At 44.4% G+C, this 19,480-nt stretch overlaps 1 protein-coding gene across 1 annotated transcript in view; it reads right to left on the bottom strand.

Moving 5' to 3' along the window:
- Positions 1-495: 495 nt before the first annotated feature.
- Positions 496-19,480, bottom strand: part of SEX1 (Pyruvate phosphate dikinase, PEP/pyruvate binding domain-containing protein) — a 40,816-nt gene continuing 21,831 nt past the window's right edge. Inside the window, exons 24-25 of the mRNA XM_086779574.1 lie at positions 998-1,113; positions 496-900 (exon numbers count right to left, since the gene is read on the bottom strand). Of these exons, the coding sequence (XP_086635700.1) occupies positions 696-900; positions 998-1,113 (321 nt within the window). The 3' untranslated portion in view covers positions 496-695. The remainder of the gene's footprint in view (positions 901-997; positions 1,114-19,480) is intronic.

The raw sequence follows: 19,480 nt of genomic DNA, 5'->3' as shown, positions 1-19,480 counted from the left end.
GAATATATAAAGAGGAAAGTCTAGACTTGCTATTGCCTTTGCCATGAGTTGCAGTGTAAGTACAAAGAGGCTTGAAAATAAGAGCTACCCAAAAAACCTTGCTGTAATAACCACCCCATAGGCCTCAACCATGACAGCTAACCATTTCTCATTTTGATTTGAAAAAATCTCAAAGCCATGGAGTTACCTACTCGGCTACGAAATTTTCTCCCCATGACATACCAAGGGTCTTGACAGATGAATTCCCTACCCCCCTGTGAGGGTCGGGCAGGCGTTGGACAAGAAAATCCCCCTGCCGGCGGGCTGTGTGGGCAGTTGAGATCTCTTCTCATGCCTAGAGTCGGGCAGAGGTTGGACAAAAAAATCCCATGCCTTCCCATGAGGGACTGGCGGGTGAGATCTCTTCTCACAGGCATGAATTGTGTCTGTAAAGACCCTAAGTTAATGCCAGATGCGAGCCAGAAGACTTGAACTCCATCAGCAACAACAGAAAAATCAATTGAAGGGCATAAAATTAATAAACTTGTGCACAAAACATTCTGTTTTGTGCACTTAACTCTGCAATCCAAGTCTCATACAGGACCACCGGCTATAAATAACAGCACCTGGAAATTCTCGTTTCTGTTAGAGCCTAAATTGGGTGCAAATAGATGCACTACAATGTATTCAAGGGTAGGATACAAGTGGCCAGCTCTTTACATCTGTGGCCTTGTTTGTACAAGATACAATTCACCTTCCTTTATGACACCTTCAATATCCTGAGCTGTTCCATAAAGCTTCTCCACAGCTGCACCAGCTTCTGCAATCTTGGAGAGTATAGACTTTTGGAATTCACTATCTACAACGAGTGGATCAGTTGAATAGTCGACATATGTTTGCTCTTCCTCATCCATTGGAACACTGAAAAGAGAGCCCGTAAGGTTAAGAAGCAAAGGACCTGGACAAGAAAACATTCTACATTAAGCTTTCCATGGTTTGAATACAGGAAAAATGATACCTGTCATAAAGTCCTGCTCCAGCATACCCTTCCAGATCTTCACCGTTAGAATCGGATCTAAAGATAACGGATTGTTTGATGAACAGTCCAACACGCTTGCTGGGAAAGCCTGTTATCTGCTCACAAGCATTTTTGAAGTCAAATACAGAAACACTAGTTAACACCATCTTTATGAATGCATGTCCACAGGCCAATTTTTACTTTTCCTTGATAATGGTGCCAGGGCCTTACATGTGTGAGTTACTGGATGGAATGAGAAAAGCTCCCCCAAAGAGGATGCAAAAGATCTTGACACTAAAATGGGAGTATCTGAGCTCCCCATAGTGGATGCTTGGAGAGTGGGCAAGGATGCTACAAAGGCACGGGCATTGATCTTGAAGTTCCCAGACATGGGATCGAAGAGAGCCTTCTTATCAAAAAGGATGGCTCTCAAGGGAGAGAAGATTTATCTGGATGAGGATCTCACACCAACGCAAGTAGCACACAGAAAAGAGCATATGCCTCGGGTATATGAAGCACGCAAGGAAGGGAAGTGGGCAGTGTACAGGGATGGTAGGGTGATTATTACAGAGCGCCGATCCACATGGCGGTGCGCGGCCCATGGGACCCTAAAGATGATAGTATGGAATTGTAATGGATCTCTACATCTAGATGAAGGATACTTCGAAGACACATTCAGAGATAGAGACATTGTCTTGTATATGGAGACCCACCAGTGTGCAGGGAGTCGCCTCCCGACAGTGCGTGGATATACATGGGAGTCGGTTTATCGCCCCCACCCACGTACACCTAGTAGTACTAGAAGATTAGGCGGAGTGGCTGTGTTATTTAGAGAGGAGCTTCGGGATATGGTTCATGTAGTACATAGAGACACAGATGCAAGATATATGTGGATTAGAGTTCGCACAGAAAGGCTACAGGACATATACATTGCCGTATGCTATTTTCCTCCTGCCTACTTGAGATATGCATAGCAGGGTGAGTCACCTAATTGCCATTGTATGAGGACATCATACGCTTTGCTAACTTGGGAGACATTATTTTGGTGGGGGACTTCAATGCTCGTACGGGCAATGAGCAATCAACACTTTATGACACAGAGGAGCCTTTATATAGAGAGCTTGAAGTGGATGAAGTGGGCATACAGAGGACATCATAGGATATGGGTGAGATCACAGAGTATGGGACACATCGCTTGGCTTTGGGGAGTGCTCATGGGTTGCTTATTTATAATGGTTTGTCACGATGGCCCAGTTCGGGTGCTTTTACATGCTGGAATAACAAGAAGGGTGCTAGTACAGTGGATTACTTGATGGGATCCCCTACTTTGATGCCAGATATCCAGAGTTTCTATATTTCTAACAGGCCGATTGGGATTGCGGCAGATCATGCATACTTATGCTTCACAGTGGTATGCAAGAACCAAAGACAGTTATTGCCATTACGTCTCTCTTGCCACCCTAGATACCATTTTTCACGAGAGATTGCTGGAGTTTACTGCAGTGCAGTCTAGCCCTTTAGAGGAGCTTACAAGAGGCTTTACAAAGATACTACATACCTCGGCAGCATATGCTTTCCCATATACTATAGCTGCCTCTAAGCCCTTGAGCAGTACTATTCCGCAGAATAACTGGTATGATGACGAATGCCGAGAGACCCGAGTTCAGCTACAAAGAGATGTCGCCCTTGGGGCACGTACACAGAGACAGGCCAGGACGCTCTTCCGACGCTTTGTGCGAAAGAAGAAGCGGGATTACCTAGCAAAGCTCGAGGCAGAGTTGTACTAATTATTCTTGAGTCAGGACAGTAAGAGGGCTTGGAAAATATTCCAAGAGAGGCAGCCACCTACCCTGATCACGGCACCTGAGACTTGGCACGAGTATGCAATGTCCCTATATGATGTACCTTGACAGCATCCCATTCCGCGCCCGCCATCACCTCGACCAGATGATTGCGTTTTCTTCACTTTGCGGATGGTGCTAGATGCGATTGATAGACTACACCATAGTTGTTTCTCGTACCGGTACGAATGGGTTCGTATGGTACGGTATCGTATGGTGCGATTTTTTTATTTTTATTTTTTCCAAAAAAAATTTTCTTGAAAAAAAAATTCCAAATGCTAAAAAAAATATAGAAACCCTGCTTTACGAAGATCCCAAATGCTCGCAATACTTCGCAACTTTCGTGTCCACTCAGTATTCCATATGGGGTTGTTGAGAGACCTAAAAAATCTGGCCAGGTAGACTAGTAGTGTACAGTTGATTGGTAGGATGAGAGAATCTTGCTACATCACTTGGGGATCCCTGGTATAGGTAGGCTAGACAATTAGATTCTCAAGTTATGCACGAGGGAGAAGATTTGGACATGGCCATTTTGATCTAGAGAGGAGTCCCTAAACTTATCACCCTAGATGCACTCCTCGTATTTGTGCAAGGACGGTCCCTTAGTCATAAACGCTACACTGGGAGACCTTTGGTATTGCATTACCCATCCAGGTTCTTTTTTGGAGACAATCGGGAGATCCAACCGGGAGAGACAAATATCCATGTTCTGGTTCCTCAAGCACTGTAGACTCCTCTCCTCCCAACCTTCCCTCACATTCAAGCTTGAAGCTTCATAGGTTGTAAGTGTAAAAAATAAAAACCGTATTTTATCGTACGGTATCTGAAAATTTCATATCGTACCAAAAATTCCCATACGGTATCGTATTTTCGTACCGTGACAACCATGGACTACACATAGGGAGGGCGCAAGATCATGAAGGTCTAACAGCTGACCATTTCTCATATGCACGGGATACTTTGGCACCGATCCTTGTACACATGTTTAATAGAGCTACGTGTGAAGGTTTCCCGGCTAGTTGGACAGATAACACTATTGTGCTGTTGCTTAAGAGCGGGGATCCCATGATGCCCAGTAACTATCGTACGATCATGATTGGTCATTATCTGGCTAAGATATACGGATCCATCTTGGAGCATGAGATGAGCCGGTGGGCAGAGAGGCAGGGACATAGAGCAACTGGACAGGCTGGTTTTAGGAGGGGATACACCACACTGGATCATATACTCACCCTCAGAGCTCTTATTGAGGAGGGACAAGCACGACGATGAAAGATATATTGTTGTTTTGTGGACTTCCGCAAAGCATTTGATACGCTACCACATGCTAGGCTTATGAGGAGACTACAGGATATTGGTGTCCCTGAGGAGATGCAGTGGGGAGTATACACTTTGTATGAGTCTGTGATAGGCAAAGTACGTGCCCCAGGGGGCTTGTCGGATGCAGTGAACAGTACTATAGGGGTGAAGCAAGGCTGCCCGCTTTCACCCACGCTCTTTGGGCTATACATTGATGAGGTCTAAGACTATGTGGATAGAGTGGGTGGCCCAAGCTCCATAGAATATAGGAGCTCCTTCAGCAGAAATACCCTCGCCTAGCACTCACTTCCTCCAAACGGCTTGCAGATGAGGGAGACACCCAGTGTTGGTATGCCCAGATGCGCACATGGCTGGCCTTGCATGGCATGAGTATTGATGCACTCCCGCCTTTTGCTTACAGCCTCGACTGCCCGTTCTTAGATCTCAGCCGTTCAGAGCTGAATCGCGTGATCAGGATGGACATTGTGAGACTAGATACAAAGAGGACATGGGTCAGGCCCCCCGCAGCCGTTGGGCACAAAAATGGCACACTACCATAGTCATTTTCTACACCTCTCTTCGGACGGGTTTATTATACGCCATGCTTACATGGACACACACCTCTCACATGGCATTCGGAGTGCTATTGGACAGATTCGCACCTCTTCACACCAGCTGAGGATAGAGACAGGTCGATATGAGGATATATCACTAGAGGACAGCATATGCCAGCTTTGCCATCGGGAGGTGGAGTCAGAGGAACACTATATATTCTGTCTACTATGAGATCCGAGGGAGGTACCATCGCCTGTTCCGTGAAGGCTTTGGACCTTTGCGTCGGATGATGGACTTTGAGGACCAAAGGTGCTTAGGGCTCTTCATATTTGAGCTTAGACGCCACAGAGAGAGCCTATTGAGGGACAGGAGAGCAATGGGACCAGAGCCACCTAGACAGAGAGCCCTCACAGATTTTTTCAGAGCCAACACTGTAACCCCACCAGCCTCTACTCCCCCATCTACAGGCCTACCTGGCAAACCACCCTCCAGAGCATTGCCATCTGTAGAGCGAGACGCCCACAACCACGAGGATCGCGTCCACGACTCCCTCACCATCGGTAGATTCGAGCCATCATTGCCCGCCACCGGAGGAGTTTACCATGACGATTCAGCGGTTCAGCTTTCAGCTCTTAGCTCTCTTAGGATGTTACTATTTTCATTCTTTCTTTCAGATTTGTTATGATGAGACATCATCATCATCAGTTGTACCTTGTTTTGGTCTCATGGGCCATTTCGGCCTTTAGGAGATGTTAATATCTCTCTCTCTCTCTCTCTCTCTCTCTCTCTCTCTCTACACACACACACACACACACACACGATTGCCCATCTTGAAAGACTGCTTTCAAGCCCACTTTCAGCATCTCATAAAGGAATACCGTCCTCTCATCCCGGGGTGATAGGTGGCGTTATTGGGAGAGTGATGGAATCCCCTCCCACCGCCGCTTCGGTCCTAGCTCAGACGACCGGGATTCCATCTGTTCGTATCTGCATAGCCTCTCCGTAGTCAGTTCCTCATGCCATATCACTTCCTTGCCTTCGGGGAGCTCCTATTATGCAGAGAGACGAGTACTCTGGCCTCCCACGCCAATGCTTCATTTGAAGGCAGATGGGACACCTCCTAGACTTGTCCTTGCTGTCAATTCACGGGGGGGGGGATACCGGCCCCTAGAAGTCAGAGAACTAGGGCCCAGCCTCGGAGGATCCCGGTGCAGGAGAGTGGCAGATTGCTGGCCTGAGGTGGAACCACAATCGGACTGCCAGAGCAAAGCGGCACCGCCAGTCTGGCAGGCCACAGGAGGATACCATTCTGTCAGAAAACTGTTACGAGCATTTGGCAAACCCCCCCAAGTACTAGGGCAGCCAGTTGGCTACACCTTCTTCCGATGCCTCCCCGTCGAAGGAGCGGTATTTTCAAGGAGACGGTGGCTCCTATTCGTATCTCCAAGACTTCCACCCCAAAGAGGCATGATGATCTTCTACTTCCCCCTGAGTGCAACACTGGGGACGGATTGGAGTATGGAGTCGGTGTCTGCCACTATTCACGGGCAGGCCACAAAGCTCTCACATCATTTGCATGATCTATGTATCACCAACGTGCTCACTCCCTTCAGGCCATTGGCATGGATGGAGGGTGGCAATACCCCTTCCTCCCTCCTACACACACCTGCATTGTGACAGGTGGAGCAAAGAGTATGCATATTCCAGGGCTCAGAAAGCCTCCACATGGAGGGCATGATTCATGCCCATTTGGCGCGTACCCGCTGCTACCAGAAGATCCTTCAGGGGCAGGAGTCACACCTTTTGGTCCCATGCGTTTGGCCCCTCCACGACCCAGGGTAGTATGCATTTTTGTCAGCAAGCAACTATTACTTGCAATGCTCAACTCAGGCCCCATTATCACTAGAAGCTTAGTGGACAGAGTGGGCTTTCTGAATGTATATGCGCTGAATGTCACAGCAAGCAGAGCCACTTTCTGAAGTACAGTTCGCCAGTCCTTCCGACAAGTAGATTTCTAGTGCATTCGTGGTGATTTCAACATGTTAAGGGTCAATAGAGGATAGACTCAGAGGAGGCGTGGCTACAGTTTCTGGCATGGAGTACTCGGCTTAAAAGGAGTTGATTTTGGCTTTGAGGGGACATGACCCTTGGCACTTACGCAGCCCCGGGAGTCTGATCTGAAACTTTCTTTGGGCTGGCACAGTGACAGGAGGCCTGCCCGGGACAAGGTGGCCTAGAGAGTGATCATTGAGCCGTGACACCAGGGGGAACTGGGCATCATCGACCGCTCCATTCAAAGCTGCGCCCTTTTGGGCAAGTTGATAGATTGTGGCCTTCTTCCAAGCAGCGAGCCCTAGAAGGACTTCCTCTTGGCTAGGATATCTGTCCACACCCCCATTTTGGGAGGCCCTTGGCCCCAAAGTACGAGATGGATCTTCATGAAGATGCGGGCTCATGGATTTAGCCCTGCATTTGAGGACAAATTTGCAACAAGTCTCATGCGTGCTTCGGATCATCTCAGGCACGCCCTTCAACAATCCACTCCAGTTGCATCCGAGGAGTGTCTCCAACAGCCTTTGATCTGGAACCCCCTAGTCCATTTGCCGAGTGGTCATATGTTGGGGGCTTGCCTGCACGTATCCTGGGGAGTTTTTGCGGCTAGTCGGTTCATGCAAGCTGTTGTCGGCTAGGATTAAGTTTGCTGGCCGACAAACATTTGATGCAAAAAAATGCTTGATGTCAGACCCGAATGCTGGCCGACTACATATGTAGGGTTTGCCAACGCCATTTGGCACCCTACACATGCTTTGCAAGACCATGGGGGCTGACCCATGTCCATCTACCTTTAAATGCTTGTGTAATGCAACTACTAGACTGACTTGGACATGCCCAACCTCAAATGACTTAAATGGTTCCTTTATCCAAGTGGGTTAAGGGACTGACCCTGACACCTAAGGCTAGGAGAATGACCTACATGGTACGTGCCTAACATGTCCGGGACTAAGGCTCACAGTGAGGAGAAAGGCGACCAAAAAGCCAAAACATTCGCCCGAAATGCCTCCCAAGAAAACGAGCCCTAAGGTGTCCGGACAAATCACCAAGAAAACCCCGAGTGTGAAAGCAATACCAAATAACATGAGGCACACTCTCTCTAGGATGGGAGCACTACCTACAAGATGCAGTGGCAATATGCCTCCGTGTGACGGAAGTTCCAACTAGGAATACCCCAACCATACATCTCCATAGAAACAATAGTTGCTTGAGGGGCAATCCGCTCTTCCAAATTCTTTTCAATGCAGATCTCCACTGACAAAGAGATTTCGACATATGCCGAAGGTGATTTGGGGGGCGATAAGAGCAACCTGTAAGCCCTGGCTGCAGACAATTGGTAAAAAGGCACCAAAGTATATCCTAGAAGTTGCCTATCAAAACGCCAATCTTGAAGTCTCCCTGCCTCCTCAAGCATTGAAACTGGCTGAAAAGGTTGCATCATTTCCGAAATGACTCTCCAAATTGGCTTGTAATGCATCCCCAAATTACGTTGCCTGACGACTCGTGGAAAGGTTAAAACATAAACATTTTCATCCACAATGCCCAATATAGATAGATTGTAGGCCTTTCTTGGATTAGACAAAGCAAGTGGTCGATCAAATATCCTACTCCAATGAAAACTCTGTAGCAACATCGAGTTACCCCGATTCGGAGGCCTACCGGACCATTGTAGATGGTGTAGGATAGCTTGCCAATCTTCAATAAGAGAAGTCACATATGAAGAGCCCAGAATACGGCCAGGTTAATGCCCAAAGACTATATCATCATAATTGATATAATCCAATGCCCATATGCATCTGTACGCATGTTAGTGCACATAACTCCCAACATACGTGCCCATGGCTAGACTTGCTCTGTAAAATCAGGTAGAAGAGTGGCCTTCCTTGCCAGTATATGATAATGAATATTAAGGACATTGAGCCCACCATGCATTTTGGGCAAACATATGAGCTCTCGCCTTAACAAACATAGCCCTTGTCTATCCGCTTTGGTTTTCCATACGCATTCCATTGCTTTAGACATGAAATTGTCAATTTGTTTATGTGACCAAGGTAGTAGCAGAAGATAAAACTGCACATATGCCTTGATAATTGACTGCACTATCCGCAATCACACATGTAGAGGCCACATAGATAATTTCCAATATTCAATTTTACAGTGCGATTTGCCCATCACCCATTGAGTCTCATCCTTCAAAGACAACTCTCAACCAATGGGGTAACCCAGATGCCTCACTATCTCATTAGGTGGCAGGATCTGACCCGGCCACAAAATCTGATGCAAGTCATAAATTTTCAAAGGCAGCAACTTGGATTTTTCAAAATTCACATGCAATCCTGCAACCAAACCATAGAGGGATAGTGCTTTCATGAGAGTCCTTACATCAATCTCAGTATTCTTGGGAAAAAAGAAAGAGTCATCAACATATACATGTGCCACAAATCGTGTACCATCTACCATGGAAAGACCATAAAGTTGTCCATCTTGTGTCATGTAGAGGAGCATCGGGTGAGTCGCGATGGCATACACTAGCGCACTAAGTGAACAACCCTGCCAAACAGATTTCCCAAGATGCCAAGAGGCAAAAAGTTCTCCGCCCAAAATGCATTTAGTTTTTCCTCTTGGTAAAGCGAAAAAATGATATTTTTCATTCTAGGCCCAAAGCCCATTCTGTCCATTGCCTAAGCTATAAAGTCCCAATGCAGTGTGTCAAAGGCCTTGGCTATGTTAAGTGAACAACCCTGTCGAACAGGTTTCCCAAGATGCCAAGAGGTAGAAAGGTCTCCACCCAAAATGCATTTAGTTGTTCCCTCTTGGTAAAGCCAAAAACTGACATTTTCAGTCTAGGCCCAAAGCCCACTATGTCCATTGCCTGAGCTATAAAGTCCCAATGCAGTGTGTCAAAGGCCTCGGCTATGTCTACCTACATGATGAGAGCATCATGCTGCGTATACTTGGCATATTCAATGCCTATGTATGCATTTGCTATACTGTCAGTAATTTGTCTTCTAGGGACGAATCCATACCGCAATGGATGTAAACCTGCATGTAGAACACCCTTTATTCTATTAACAAGCATCTTGGCGACCAATTTGTATATGACAGGCATTAAGGAGATGGGACGCCAATCCGATATAGTTTCACTGTGCTATTTTTTGGGCAGCAATTTCAACAAATCTTCTTTCCATGAGCATGGCGACTGTCCAACATTCCAACAGTGATTTACCATAAGATTGATTGGTGATTTCAAGATATTCCAAAACATTTGAAAGAACTCCACTATCAGGCCATCCCAGTCTGGAGACTTCATTTGCCTAGACCTTTTATAGCATCATCCAATTCTCAATCTGTGAAGGGCTCATCCATGTTGTTGGCCGCTTGTCGTGTGATGACAAGCAGAATCTGTTGTAAGAAAAGTTCTTGCACATCAAGATCCTCCCTCAAAAGTGGTAGAGGGGCAGCAAACATGCGAGAAAGTATTCATGGCAAGCATCCGCAAGCTGAGCTTTAGTGCAAGTCCAAGCTGTTCTTTTGACCCTTGCGATGCATTGTTTTTGTCTGGAAGTATGCAAGTCTTTGAAAAAAGATTTTGACGAGCAACCTTTATCAACCTTAGTTTGCCATTTATTAAGCTTATGTTTGTCATGATGGCATAGGCAATTTTCAGCTTGTGTTAACAGCTTTTGTTCATCATTATTCAAGTCTCTAAGCTGGCTAATTTCAATGTACTCTTGCACGTCTTCTATCCTCTCCCATATACCATCTGCCATAGTGCTATATCACAGCTTGCTTTCGCTGTACAAAACTGAACCAAGAAATATCTATATCCTCTTGCATGTGCAGGACAACGGGATGTGCAGCTGCACGTAACCAATCAGCGAAATGAGCATTGACAAGTAATTGTTGTTAATTATAAGTAGCCTTCTTTCAAGTGATGGGAAAATCATTGTCAACCATGCCAAAGTAAAGGCCAAGCCATACCGGCGAATGATCAAAGAGGCGCAATGTGTAATCAATCCACATTTTACATATGTATGCATCATACTGAGCAGCATTGAGAAGATACCATCTATCTAAGCGTGCCCAATAATGCGTAACATTATCATGATGAAAAGTATAACCCTTTTGATGTGGCATGAGCTGTGTCCTAACCCTTTTAATGTGGCATGAGCTATGTCCACAAACATGCATCTAAAGAAGTCATTGTCTAAGCCCAATCTTGCTTTTCAGAACACATCATGTGAGAGTGGTGAGAGGTGTTATCATGAAAGTCAAGCAAATTATTGAGATCCCCTGTAATAAAAGCATTTAAAATCCATGGATATGTTCATAAGGAGCGCCACATCGCAGCTCTATATGCAAAAGTTTGCGATGCATAAACATTCATATAGCTTTCTTGCAAAAAATCATAGATTGCACCACAAGCCAACGACCATTTGGATCATTGTGAGCCAGTATAGGCTGCAACTCATGCTTTAACCATTATAAGAGAACCAAAAAAAGCTTGGGTTCCCACATGCAAAATATGATATCTATAGAAGACCCCTTGTCTTGCAACAGAACTGTGCTGATTATGATCTTGCAAACAAACCACATGGAGATGCACAGTATTTACATATGACCAAAAAAGCCTCCATTTATTTACATCACACAGGGCTTCTATATTATGAGTAAAGCACTTGATTGGTATGAACATATTTACAATACAAGTGAAAAGAGAGGCTATGCCAACTTGCATGGCAGCCTGACTGCCTATGTGACCATGTAGAGAGCGTTCCATAGCTTGATCATCAACCGTATTTGTATGCAATGAGGCCTCTACGCCATGAGCAAACAAAGAATCACCTCTCAGACACTACTACAACCCACATCCTACCGACTCCTATAATATTGCCTGAAGCATCGGGCACCGGAGTAGTCAATCTAGACGTAGAAGTCGATCCAGATGTAGAAGAATCCTTTGTCCAATTGCGAGGGACCAGAGGCCTCTTTCTAGAGTTTTTTTTTGGGAGTTTGCCATGCATTAGAATCAAGTCAATCATTATCTTTCCCATTTACCACATGAAAGCTTGTTGTGGCAACTTTTGCTTTCCCTTTATCTAGGACTACATGCTGTAACTAAGTAACATTCTTTCCCTTTTGAGTTTGCACTGAAGCTGCAGGAGAAACTTGAGGAGGGGGCATGGCTGCAAAACAGGCAGCCACAATAAAAGCAACGGACATTCCGATTGCATATGCATAAACTTTTTGCAAGTGAAACAGGAACTCACGAAATTTCCCCATTTAAGCTTAAAGAAAATATCCTGTGTTGGGATTCCTTGCATTTCGGCATCCATTGCAACCCTGTCAGGGGTTTGTTTGTATGTATCCCAAAGGATACAGAATCTACTTACACTGCCAGAAGATCTGGGAGGGCATACAACCTTACCTTGTGATTCAACCAAAAAAGGCAATGCACGGCACATATACACCAGGAGATCCACCACTTCTACCCACACAAGGCATCTATGCTTGACAAAATTCTGATTATCTTTGGTGGGCGACCAAGAGTAAACATGCACCATTTGTTGTCCGAAGAACAAAGGCGACTTTTCCAACAGCATTTGTTTGTACATGGATTCAGTGAGAATCACCTCGTAAAAACCTCGCGCTGCAGAGTAAACCCCTTTCATGAAGCATCCCCCAACCATGGCTTTTATCCATTGACCAACATCTGTTGCAGCGGGCATTTTACCAGGAAAAAAAAGAATTACTACTTTCTGTGACAATTTCATTACAAGATCAAAGAGAACATGGCCAAGGATTTTCAAATGAAAATCAAGCACAGGCGCATCCCATTCTTGTCAAACGTCCGCAAATCCTTCCTCAAGAGTGTCACAGAACTGTTGCAATTCTAGATTCTCACAACCAAGAGGCTACAAATCAGATTGTAATTATCTGCGTTTGGGCTCAACAGACAAATCCCGTCTACGATAAGTAGCTATAGACTGTGCCATGAAGGAAAGGAAAGAAAAACAAAGACACACAAACACACAAAGCAACATGCACACACACACATACACAAGCCTCAAGTGACTAAGAACAAGAGAGAGGTGAAGCAAGGAAAGAGACACGAACCAACGCTGAAAAGGACCGAAAACACGGCCATACACACAAGCGAAGGCCTAAACTGAGACGAAGAGCAAAAGCAGCATGCATAGGCCCTGGCGAGCAGCACGTAGAGGTCAGACACCTTGACCAGCCACCGCCTCGAGAACACACACACACACACACACACACGTGTGCGTGCTAGAAAGAGACAGGCGGTGCGCACAAGAAGAGCAAGACCATGCAGGGGCGAAGGGCTCACACAACACACACACTTTTTTTTCAGAAACTGTTTGCACCCCCTGCTACCACTTTTTTGTAAGAATTACAAGCTCGGGATACTCTTTTACAGCATGTTCTTCCCATTCTCAACCCACATGAAGCTCTCAAACTTGATATGCCTTTCATTGATGTGGAGCTTGATGATGCCTTGTCCCATCTCAGCACTGGTAAGGCACCAGGGTATGATGGCCTCACGATGGAATTTTTCTTACACTTTTGGGAAGACCTTAAAGGTGTTATCCTACAAATGATTAATGAGGCTTGGCATACAGGAGTACTCCCCCAATCATGGAAGCATGGCATAGTTAAAGTCATCCCCAAGCGGAATTTGTGTGAGCATCTCATGGATTGGAGGCCCATCACATTGATGCCTGTTGTTTACAAACTCTTTGCTAAAATGCTGGTGCACCGTCTTCACCAAGTGCTTTATGAGGGTCTGCATTCCTTGCAATATGGCTTTGTTCCTAGGCAGCAGATCCATGATAATATTGGCAATGCTCTCATGGCTATTGAATATGCAAAATATTCTGACCAGGATGTTTTTATTATGCAAGTGGACTTTGCTAAAGCTTTTGACATGGTCAACTGGGATTTTATCTCACAGACAATGGCTCAGATGGGATTCGGGCCAAAAATGGCTAATGTCATCTACTGCTTGTATGCTGACTCTACAGCCCAATGCATCCTTGGCAATCATCTTTCTCAATCTTGGTCCTTGGGTCGTTCGGTCAAACAAGGGTGTCCACTCAGTGCCCTCTTATATGTCATTGCCACTCACCCAGTTCTCAGATACTCGGATCATCTCACACAACACACACTTTTTTTTGTAAAGCTTCATGTCATTAATTATAGGTGGGAAACCTCAAAACGAGGAAAACCCACCAAAAAGACCATATACAAGGGAGACTGCTAGAGTGTTCACTATGTTCAGTGTGAACATAGTTAAACATCTAAAAACAATCTGTAAAAAGAGCATACAGAGATGAGTCAATCTCATGAAGAGAGAGACAGTCATATAAAGATTGCTGAAGAGAGGAATGAAAGAATGAGTAAATATCCAAATGAGGCCCAGCAAAAACTATCCTGTTGCGAGACTGCCAGGTAGTCCATAAAGCCCAATAGCGAACCCAATCAAAGAAGACTTTATAGGATCTAAGGGGTGAAGGGAGAAGACCGAAGATCCAAAAGTATCCAAAGGGTGCCTGTCGGAAGCGGGCTCTCAAACGTGCAGCAATCCGATCCAATAAAGTCCTGGTGAGAGGACAACTCCACAAAAGATGAAAGACTGTCTCTTGAGAAGCACCACAACTATGACAAGTTGAAGGTGCCAAAAGTCGCCTAGCCAAGAAAAGGCCGACTGGCAAGACTCCAATCAAGCATCTCCATAAAAAAAGTCTACTTTTCAAAGGAAGACTGCATTTCCAAAGAGAATGAAGCCGCTGTTTCCACCAAGCCTGACTTTTATGAAGATGCCAAATCTGATTTGCATGTTCTTGAACCCAAGAGGCAGGCAACAAGAGATGATATATCGAATGAACCGAAAGTTTAGCCATTGATAAAGGGCCTCGTGCAGGTTGTTCTCTTTTAAGGCTCTAATCAACCAAACGATCAGAACGATCCAAATCTGCGATTGGTTCAAAAGGAGCAAGAAGCTCTCGAATAAGCTGCCAGATTGATCTATAATGCATCCCCAGACCAAATTTCCTGGCGGCAACCACAAAAGAAAAATTTCCTGGCGGCAACCACAAAAGAAAGCACATGGCCACCAGCATCCAAAACATCATCAATAAGATAAACTCCTTTCTTTGAAAGGAAATATGCCTTCCTAGGCTCACGTAGAGCCAAGGGAACATCAAAAGCCTTTGACCAATGAATACTCTCAAGGCGAAGCGAAGAAGATTGCGCATTAAGCCTGGGATTCCAAAAAAGATATTGCGTTACCTGTTTCCAGGCAAAAATTAACTTAGATGAAAGAGGGCAGCCGACAATCTTTCCATCGAAATGGCTGAAAATTGCATCCCAATACGTAACAATCCACTTTCCAAAAGCAGGTGAAGACATAGACATACACATATGACCCAACATAATAGCCCATGGTTGGCGCTGTTGTACAAATTCCAACAGCAAAGTGGATTTACGAGCAAGCACATGAAAATGAATATTCAATATGTTCAAGCCACCATGTATCTTTGGAGAACACATCTTTGGCATTGACAAAAGACGAAGACCCTTTTTACGATGTTGCGTTTTCCACACAATTGCCATTGCCAGAGACATAAACCGATCTATATCAGCTTTCCTCCACATAATCAATGGAAGAAAGAACTGTATGTAAGCCATTACAATAGCCTGCACTATCCTGAGACGTACATGAAGAGGCCAAGTGGAAAGCTGCCAATAATCAATTTTGCAATTCAATTTTAGCATAACCCATTGAATCATTTGTGAAGATGACAGCTGCCAACCCAAAGGGTAACCCAAATGACGAACGATATGTCCACCAGGAGGTATTCCACCGGGCCACAATACATGATGCCATTGCTGTACATTAAGCGCAAGCAAGGTAGACTTACGGAAGTTTACTTTCAAACCAGCAGCCAGACCAAAAAGTTCCAAAGCCTCCATTAATCTCTGAAGATCTTGTTGCGTATTCTTGGGCATAAAAAAAGAATCATCAGCATAAGCCTGAGCCAGGAAAGTATGCCCAACAGGAAGCTGTAAGCCATGCAATTCATCAATAGCTTGCAAAAAATCCAAGTAGCAAAGAAAAGGATGTGTGGCAATAGCAAACAACAAGGAACTAAGCGGACAACCCTGGCGAACTGAACGTCCCAATTTCCAAGAATCTGATAGAGAAGAGCTCAAAATCAAAGAAGCATCACTGTCATTATAGAGCCAATACACAATATTTTGCCACTTTGCACCGAAACCAAGATAACTCATAGTCATAGCTATATAGTCCCAATGCACAGAATCAAAAACTTTCTCAATATCAACCTGCAAAATGAGTACATCCTGCTTTGTGTATTTGGCGTATTCAATGGCAATATAAGCATTAGACAAATTATCATTGATTTGCCTGCGAGGCACAAAACCATATTGCGCAGGATGCAAACCACCATGTAAAAATCCTTTAATACGATTTGCCAACATCTTAGTCAGAAGCTTATAGATGACAGGCATAAGAGTAATGGGCCTCCAATCAGAAAAAGCTTCACAAAGATCCCGTTTAGGAAAAAGCTTAACCAATCCTTCTTTCCAAGAAGATGGTAGTGCATCATTTGCCCAAGCTTCATTGATCATATACAGCAATGGTTGTTCCAGCTGAGGCCAAAACACATGGAAAAATTCCACTGTCAATCCATCCCATCCGGGAGATTTCCATCGACCCATTGAACGTAAAGCATTTTTAAGTTCAATATCAGTGAACGGAGATTCTAATTCCAAAGCATCCTGTGGAGAAATAATGGGCCGAACATGATGCAATAAAGCATAACGAGCATTAAGTATGTCAGGTGAAGTAGTTGGCAGTTTAGCAAAAAGAGCTGCAAAATGCTGACTAGCAATATACGAGAGCTCCAACAAAGAATGAGTCCATTGACCATCAGATTTTTTCACCCTTCTGATGCATTCCTTTTGTCTTGAAGCATGTAGATTTTTGAAAAAATCTTTGGAAGAGCAACCCTTGTCTATGATAGCTCGATGTCGCGAACGTGTCAGCCATTTTTGCAATTTTCTCTGATCATTTAGCATGAGGAAGTGCTTAGCTTGCATTAAAGATTCTTGTTCATTGGTATTTAAAACCCGAAACTGAGCAAGATCAGTCATAGATTGACATGTTTCTTTAGCCTGCAAGATCCGATTCCGCAAGTCGGCCATGTAATAACGACCATAATCACAGATCACACCCTGCATGCGCTGAACAAATTGAAACCAAGCAATGTCAATATCCTCATGCATTTGAAGGGGCAAAGGCTCAATGGCTTGCAAAACCATTTCCTTGAAATCAGCATGCACAAGATAACTGTTGTTTAAAAGCAACAGCCTATGTTTCTGAAGAATAGAAACATCCTGTGGCATATCAAAATAAAGGCCTAACCATAAAGGAGAATGATCAGAGAGTAACATGGAGCGATCAATCCATAGCTTGCAAACAAAATCATCGTATTGGTCTGCATGTAACAAGTACCAACGATCCAGACGTGTCCAGATATGTGGAAAAGCATTGTGATTAAAGGTAAACCCTTGCAGACGAGGGAATACATGCTGCCATAGATCCAAAATATTGCAGGAAGAGAGCAAATCATTCCATGTTCTGCGTTCAGCTCCAAGCATATGAGTTCTTCGAGTGGAATTAAATTCAGGAGATGGAGCATTATTAAAATCTCCACAAAGGAATGCATTATGGAGCCAGGGATAAGCCCACATTTGCGACCATATATTTGCCCTATCAGCTGAGCTTTGTGGCGCATAAACTGCTGCAAATTCATAAATTTGTCCATACAATGAACATTGAATGACCATCCATCTGCCAGCAGAATCATTGTAGGCCAACATTGGTTGCAGATCATGCTTAACGAGCATAAAAACTCCCGAGTAATGCTGAGTGCCCGCATAAAATATATCATAACCAGCAAAGTGACCTGATTGACCCACTAAGGTATGCTGATTGTATTCTTGCACACACACCAGATGAGGTTGCATTTTATGTACATAGTGCCAAAACAGCCTAAATTTACCAGGATCACAAAGTCCTCTAATATTGTACGAAAGACATTTTATTGGAGCATCAAACATCAAATCTGTACAAAGGTATATACAGTGAACAGCCAGCAAAAATCAATGCTACATAACAACAACTGAATCAGGGAGAGAGCCCTCGCCGTGAATCAAGAGAGACTCATGCATATTCGTATCAACACACATATCCAAAGCATTTACGGCATCCATACTCGAGGAAGCACCTCGAACTACATCCGACCATATTCTAGAAAGCATAGTCGAAGAAGTAGAAGACTGTGCAATAGTGGTAGATGCAGTCCAATTACATGAAGGAATAGGAGCACGACGAACCATAGTAGCTTTTTTCGGAGTTTTCCATTCAATCGAAGATATTTTATCTTTTCCTTTATCCTTGGATTGATTAGGCACGGCCAAAGAAGAAACAACTTGTGGAATAACTTTAGCTTTTCCTTTCTCTTTCTCCTTTTGAGTATTTCGAGTGGCTTGATTTGTTGGTATCTCCTTAACTTGAGTAGGCTGCACATTCGCTGAAATGGGAGGTACAACAGATAACGGCGGAGGATGCAGCAGAGAAGGACATTCAGAAGCCATATGCCCAAAATTATGACAAGTGAAACAAGCACCTGCAAAGACTCCCCAATTTAATTTGAAATAACGTGCACCCATGCCACGCACATTTTCTACTTCAACAGCAATTGCAGGTGGTTGCTCATGGTCCGTATCCCACAAGATGCAAAATCTATTTTTGTTTCCTGTAGGACGAGGTGCACAAACCACTTTGCCCAGAGTGGCTGCTATACCTGGCAAATGTTCCCTCAAATATTCCGGAAAATCCACGACCTCGACCCAAACAGGACAACAATGCCTAATCAAGGACTGATAGTCCTTGGTCGGGGACCAAGGTAACACATGTACCAACTGTATACCAAACATAAGGGGAGAAGTTTCAAGCATCTGCTGCTTATATTGACCATCAGACAGTAAAACATCATAAAAACCCCTTGCTGCAAAGTGAACTCCATCTACAAAGGGTCCACCTAGAATGGACTGAATCCATTGAGCTACTTCTTGCGCAGAAGGCATTTTGCCCGGAAAGAAGAGGATAATTCCTTTCTCTGAGTATCTACGCAGAGGAGACACAATCGTCGGCAATTTAACCTTATAACTGAAAGAAGGAGGCGGGCCTTCCATTTGACACGACTGTCTACAAAGTCCTCACATAAAGCCTCATATACAAACTGTGAATCCGACGAATCTTGCTTAATCATGGTGACAGATTCAATTGCAGTATGTTGCCTCTTGTTACTGTCTACAACATTATCCCGGCGAGCATAGGTCACAACAGTCTCAGACATAATTGCAAGAGTAAAGTCTGTACAACACTGCCAAACAACTTTTTTTTTTAATGAAAGCTGTATGCTGTATACAGTAGCCTAAAAAATTTCTGCTGATGCGAATCAAAAAGAAGCTCTATTTGCTGGAATGCTGAAACTGACTTCTGCTGATGCGAATCAAAAAAAGCTTTGTACACTGGAATTCTGAAACTGATTTCGGACTGTAGAAAATCTGCAGATGCGAACTGAACCTGAAAAGGAAGGCGAAGCTGCACGGGGAGAGAGGATGG

Source organism: Cibotium barometz, chromosome 40 (assembly GCF_041138505.1).
Source record: "Cibotium barometz isolate CiBa-2024 chromosome 40, ASM4113850v1, whole genome shotgun sequence".
NCBI lineage: Eukaryota > Viridiplantae > Streptophyta > Polypodiopsida > Cyatheales > Cibotiaceae > Cibotium > Cibotium barometz.
The sequence above is the reverse complement of the archived record's forward strand: the minus strand, read 5'-3'. Positions and strand labels throughout refer to the sequence as shown.